The 6,821-nt window shown below is 48.1% G+C and overlaps 1 protein-coding gene across 1 annotated transcript; it reads left to right on the top strand.

Annotated features, from left to right (window-relative positions):
• Nucleotides 1-1,069: 1,069 nt before the first annotated feature.
• Nucleotides 1,070-5,016, top strand: MB (myoglobin). The gene is made up of 3 exons (XM_005527553.3): nt 1,070-1,230; nt 3,248-3,470; nt 4,168-5,016. The coding sequence occupies exons 1-3, from the start codon at nt 1,136-1,138 to the stop codon at nt 4,312-4,314; spliced, it is 465 nt and encodes a 154-aa protein (XP_005527610.1). The 5' UTR covers nt 1,070-1,135; the 3' UTR covers nt 4,315-5,016.
• The last annotated feature ends 1,805 nt before the right edge of the window (nt 5,017-6,821 follow it).

Genomic DNA, 6,821 nt, shown 5'->3' with positions numbered 1-6,821 from the left:
ATTCCAAGGCAGGTGTCTTCAGCCTATGGTCGATATTTTTTGCATGCATTTTCTCTGGAAACATCCAGAGGCAGCTGCACGGTTAGGGAATAGCAGTACTGGCTGGGCTTTGTTATGCGGCTGTGCTCTGACTGCAGCTGCCCCTGGAAGGGAACGATCACTCCACTGGTGTGCCAGGCCTTTACCAGTCCTGACAAGGAGGTAGGAGAAAGTGTGGGAGTCGTCCCAAAGCATATCCACATGGTTTGTCAGCACAGTGGCTTTTCCTTCCAAGACTGAAATTTGTTTGGCTTGACAGAAGTATCCAGAGACCAGAACTGCTGGCTGGGTGGGTGTTGAATGTAGCTTTGCTATGTCCTTGTGTCTCTGGTCTGCTGCAAATTAACTTTCTGGCTTAGTTGTACATCTCTTGGCTCCAATATCCAGACTCAGCCATCAGGTAATCCTAGGTGTTTCCCAGAAGAGCAGGCAGCAGTATCATGGCAAGCAGGTGTGGGAGAACTGCTCCCATACAGCTTTCATCCCTTCATTCCTCCTGCAGCAGGTGGGGAAATGACTGGACTGCTTTGATTATGGTTACCTCCTAAGGGTATGCCACAAGGGGTGTTACCCAAGGAGAAAAGGATGGCGAGACCATTATGGGAAAAGAAAGGCCTTTGGAGTGATGGAGTCAATGCCACTGGCTGCCCTGGCCTTTTCTCCTGCCTGCCCTTGGCAGGCCAGGGGAGAGGGAAGCAGGGTGGTCTTGCAGATGACTATACTCTTCAGGAATCTCCTGGCATAAAGCTTGACACTGTCTCTGGGTCCTTGGGAACCTGGGACAGGCTCCTGGCACAGCATTCTGGCAGTGCCCTTTCTGTCTAGAGTGGGACATGTGCCAGTCCAATACGAAAAGCAGAAATGATGCCATCAGTGGCACCCACAATAGTACCTGGCCCAAAATAGCTTCCTAGGAAAAAACCAGGGAGGCTGATTAGGTTAGACAAGCCTGAAAGAGAGCAAGAAGTCCTGCTGATGATTGACAGGTGTAGGTTTGTGGGCAGGGGCTATAAATCCCACGGGTGAGCTCTCCAGCTACCCTTTGGGGACAGACAAACGGCTGCAGGAAGCACTCAGGACCTGTCTTTGGTGAACCATGGGGCTTAGTGACCAGGAATGGCAGCAAGTCCTGACCATCTGGGGAAAGGTGGAGTCCGACCTTGCTGGCCATGGACATGCAGTTTTAATGAGGTAGGCAATGAACTTCAGTTCTAAGAGTAAAGCTGAGAACTTTGGATGAGAGACATGCTTGTCAGGGATTATTTCAACAAGGTGTTTTCTTTCTTGCAGGGTGGTGGTTTTTCCATTGCTATTTTCTGTGTTAAAAGTTACTCACTGTGTAAAGTGGCTTTGCTTCTATCTCTGCATCTCTCTATGGGTGCAGGAGCAGACCAGTGCTGCTTTTAACACATGGCTGTGGTTTGTCTCTCTGCCTCTGGTGGCCAAGCTCTATTGGGATCCTCATTTCCCAAGCACTACAGTGAGAAATGCTGGAGCAAAGTGTGTGTCATGGAGCTTCAGATGCTCTGCAGAAACAATATGGGGAGGCAGAGAAGGAATGAAAGGAGAGGAACATACCCTCTGTGGCAATTTTCTTGGAATCTATTTCAGTAAAATTAACTTTAAAGTACCTGAGTGTTTTCCTCTCCCCACTTTAGTCTCACCTGGCAGAGCCCTGCCCATCCTGCTTTTTGGCCAGAAATCTGTGTGAAAACACTTGTCCACTACCTCATGAATTTGATGTCTGAGTATAAAATGAGGCACATCCTTCCCCTTACTTCCCTCCTGCATTATTCGGGTGTTAGAAGTGCTTATGAGGTCTCCAGCTGAGAGGACCTCATCCTCCATGTTGTCCTTGTGATCCTGACACTCAGAGTGGTGAACACCCCCAGATACTGCAAAGTGGGAAAGAAAATTAGGTGGACACTGGAGCCTAGCTTGTCCCATAAGGTCAGAGAGGATGCAAACTTTGAGGAGATTCTCTTCAGCTTTCCTCTTAGACTGTGCACACCCAAATGTGCTGGAAGGGTGCAGACACTGAGGACAGCAGTGGGGATCTGGCACCTGCATGGGGGATTTTCTACCCTAAGCAAGGCTAAGGCAAGGAGCCCAGCCCTCCATGCATATCTACTGCAAAGCTTTGGAAAACGTTTTTCAAAGACGAGCCAGAACAGGGGGCTGTTTTCTGTACCTGCTTTATCATGTCCCAGATCAGCTGCCATTTGAAGGGAAGGGAATGGAGTGGGAATGAAGTGGGTGGAAATATGATGGCTTTCCCCTCTTGTGATCCAGAGCAGGCATGCTGAAGGGGTAGCAGGAACCTGAGCCATCGTCACCCATCCATCTCTGAAGTGGCTTCTTTGGCTCTGAATTTGCCACATGCTAATAAAAGCAGTTCCAAATGGAAAAAATGACTTTTCTTACAAGTTTCACAGAGTAGAGCATGGCATTAAATAAATACATGTCACCCTATGACTTTGTGTTCCTCTGCCAACCCAGGTCTCCTCCAAGGTGTTTCTGAGGGAGGAGAGAGGCAAGGGAAAGAGGGTGGGAAAAAAGATCAGGAACCAGATTCCTCTGTCTGCAATCGTAGGGTTTGGGGGCACAGTAAACACTCCATCCAGATGACATTCAAGAAAACACAATCTCCAGATACAAGGGACTTGAGGCTGGGGGCTGCTGCTGGTTTTTTTTTTTCTCTCTCTTTTTTTTTTTTTTTTCTTTTTCCCCTTTATTTTTGCTATTAGAAGCTAGTAGAGCTCTCATTTCCTGGCCAACAAATCATGGGCTGATAAGAGAGTTCATGTGAGAGGCAGGGGTCTATAGGCTGGCTCTCTAACAACAGTAAATTGGTGAAGACAGGCAGTTTTGTTTGCTTTTGGTCTTTCTTCACATGAATACAAGAACTCACCTCTCAGTATCATGACTAGCTCTTGTCACTAGGCTCTTGTCTCTGTCTTAAAACTGTTGACATAATCCAGGGGATAGGTGCCAAAGAGTTATCAGAACTATATGGAAAAAATACAGACACTTCCTCTGTTGCTCTAGCTGTGGGCAGTGTCTCTGTCATGACCAGAGGGAATGGAAATAGAGAGTGGTGATCATCTTCAGAAATGGGTAAGAAGATGGGGTTAAAGTAGATTGAGTACTCAAAGGGAGGTATGTCAGGAGCTTCTCCTCTCCAAAGTCCCTCTGCTCTTGTCCACAGACTGTTTCAGGACCATCCTGAGACCCTTGATCGCTTTGAAAAGTTCAAAGGCCTGAAGACCCCTGATGCGATGAAGGGCTCTGAAGATCTGAAGAAACACGGAGTTACTGTTCTTACCCAACTGGGCAAAATCCTGAAGGCGAAGGGTAATCATGAGGCCGAGTTGAAGCCCCTGGCTCAGACCCATGCAACCAAGCACAAAATCCCTGTCAAATATCTGGAGGTATGGAAGAGGGCAAGGAGTCTCAGTGTCTGATGTGCAGTGAATGTGTGCAAGACAGCTATGTGAGAGTTGGGCTTTCATTTACTGATGACTAGTTGGTCTTCAGTGAGCTCTCCCTCAAGTCCAGTGTCTGTGTGTACAAGCAGGAGGAGACACAGAAAATGCTCACAGTATGCAAATGGTATGTGAACATCCAAGTTTAGATTTCCCATTCCAAATACCACACACAGTCTGACCAACCCTTGGCAACAATAAACCAGCCCATGCAGCCTATGCATGCCTGGGAAACTGCATTACATAAGGACTGTCAGTGACTGGACACAAGGGACATACAGTTTTAGAGTAAGCCCTGGGGAATCCATTGCAGACCAAGACCCATAAAACTAAGTGTTATACAAACACAGGACATGAATTTGCCGTCTTAATGGATGAGGCAGACAAAAAGTGGAAAGGGCCATGGTCTGCTCAAGGTTATGAAGCAGATAAGTGTCAGAGCTAGGAATAGAGCCCAGTACTTCTGCCTAGCCCAGGCTCCTTGCATAGTAGACCTCACTGTCTCTCCAGAGGCTGCAGGAAGGCCTACTGAATTAGCTCAGAGATATTTCCAGGCTCTGCAACCTATTTCTTAGTCTGGCTTTTCTGAAAATAAACCTTGAGTGTCCCTTCAGTTTTTCTTTCTCTCTTTCCTTCTTCTCAGTTCATTTCTGAAGTCATTATCAAGGTCATTGCCGAAAAACATGCTGCAGACTTTGGGGCTGATTCCCAGGCTGCAATGAAGAAGGCTCTGGAGCTGTTCCGAAATGATATGGCCAGCAAGTACAAGGAGCTCGGTTTCCAGGGTTAGCACATACGCACAAAGGAGCACCACGATGGAGAGCCTGGCCACGCATCTTTCCCCAGCGCTATTTTGGACATCTCACAACTGGCCATCTCTGATGGGTGGGAAAGCTTTGATGAGAGGCCAAGAGTCACTCCAGGCAGCATAGAGGCACTCAGAGTGATATCCGTGATAAACTGTCGTTTCCTGGCTTCATGTATACAAAAGAAATATTCTGCTTTCTTAGGAAAAATAACATTAGGGGTTATCTGTGAGCTTCAGCCTACCTTATCCCCTTTCTCACTCTCTCCCTGAAACTCAGTCTCATCTGAGAGGCAAATGGCATGGCCAGAGATGAAGGGATGTGGAGGATCAAGGGAAGTGTTGAGTGTGGTGAATGAGTGAAGGAATGACTCAAATGAAAGATGTGAGAATGGGAAGCAGGGACACAGCATCCCATTCCTCCCACAGGTGAAACTGTTAGCAGGTTACTATGGAGAGCTTCCAGCACAGTGTTACCTTGCTTTGTGGGGGTGAATGCAGCCAGTCAGTCTCCAGTGCCTGCCAGCCCTGGAGGGTTTAGTTGTTAAACTCGCATTAGCAAAACTATAAAGAGTAGTACTCCCTGTGATCTGTAGGCTTCTAGCAGCCACCACTATGTGTCTGAATGTCTGTTGCACTGAGAAATGAAGTTCGTGTTTCTCAGAAAATAAAAATCCCTGCACCAGAGTCGTGTGTTTGCTCCTGGCTGTACAAACACCCCAGTGAGAACTAGGGGAGAAGGAGAAAATGGAAAGGTGTTTTGCATACATATCTGGCTGCAGAGCAACCTGCACTGTCAGTCCATGACCTGAGCAACACGTGGCATCTGTCTTAGCCAGGGATTTGGGGCATTCAGATGTCACCATGGGGACATGACCTGATTACCAGACCTCACAGCACAAGACGGCAGCCTCAGCTCAGAAGTGCTCCCTGACTAAACGCCGTGGCCACCACTGTGCTGGAGGAACGTGGTGAGGGAAGGTCCCTTGTTCATTTATGGGGAGGTGGCATGTGCAAGCAGCCTTTGGTCCCAGCAGCAATGCAGTGCATTGCTCTCTCCAGACACTGGAAAGGAGGGATGATCAGCTCAGGTGGAAGGCTGCAATGGCAACATATGTTCTAAAGACCCAAACTCTGGTCTTTGCAGCCTTTTGAATTTTTGCTGAGGTGCCTCTGCAGTGCATGCCACACTCTGTTTACAGATGTACACCTGCATCCTGTGGGGGACCTTAAGGGACAGACGTAATGGCAAGATGCCTCCCTCTGCCTCTCAGCCTCTCCCCATCCCAATACCAGAGGGTTGTAGCTAGGGGAAATGCATGGAAGTGACACAGCCACTCTTTTTCGCGTGGAGAAAGTAATGTACCTTATCTCACAGAGACTGTGTGAGGGCAAGCACAAGGAAGAGAAATGAGGTGCTCAGTTACAGGAGCTACTAGCAGGACCTAGTTCAAGGTACTCCCTGCTATGCTGTGTGCAGTGGAGACAGTGAAGGAGCCACCACCTCCCTTAAAAATCAATCCTGAACCAGCATGATCTGCTGTGTCTTTGGTCAGGGCAAAGGCCAAAAGAATTCAGTCTCTGAAAGGAGAAGGAACAATAAATTCCTTCCCAGAATGGTGCATATCTGATTTCTTGCTGTTTACAAATCCTCACTTTACCTCTGGGAGCTTGCTTGGTGTTTCAACCTTTCAGAGGGGGTCACAAAGGCATATGCTATCACCTAGATGAAGTTACAGCCAGGTGGTCCCTGGCTTATGCAGTGTGCTTCGTCTGACTCCAATCTAGTCTGCCTGGTTTTGTGGGGAGGGCAGTATATTTAATTAAGGTCTAAGATTGCTTGTCCAACACAATAAGATTTCCTGCCAGTGACAACAGACTCTGCTTCAGGATTAAAAGTTCTAGTACAGCAGCTGCCTCTATCAGTCTGAGTGGGACTGGAGCTGTCTAGATATTTTTATGTAGGGGAGTGTGGTGGAGGAGGGAGAGTTTGCATGTGTGTTGTGCCTAGTTACCGGTTATTAGGTACCTGGACTAAATGTCAGTCCCTTGGGAGCACTGACCTTCTCTCTGCCTGCCTCATCCCACTGTGTCAGTGCACTAGGGGGGACCATCCTTAAATCTGCTGGTCAGATGTAGGGCCTGACAGAGGTTTTCTGGTTGTGCCTATGGCTCAGTGAAGATGTGCAAGCCAAGATGAACCAGCACGTTTGGGTACCAACAACAGTGGAGGTAACTCCAGCAGGCTCAGTGATTTGGGATGTTTGTGGTGAAATCCACATCTCTGCACCTTTGCTACTCTAGGCACAGAGTATGCCCTTGGCCAAGTCCTGACAGAACTGCAGGGATGTATGTAATTCCCACAGAGCCTATAAAACGACTGCAACGGCCCCTGCTTTAAGGGCAGGGGAAGTGTCCTAGAGCAAAGGGGATGGCGGGGAAAGGATTTTTTAGCTCCGTGCTGTATTGATTCAGAGTCTTTGTTGGACCCT

Source organism: Pseudopodoces humilis, chromosome 5 (assembly GCF_049639895.1).
Source record: "Pseudopodoces humilis isolate 2021_Gansu_Grassland_sample_001 chromosome 5, ASM4963989v1, whole genome shotgun sequence".
NCBI classification, from domain to species: domain Eukaryota; kingdom Metazoa; phylum Chordata; class Aves; order Passeriformes; family Paridae; genus Pseudopodoces; species Pseudopodoces humilis.
This window is presented reverse-complemented; position numbering and strand designations above follow the sequence as displayed.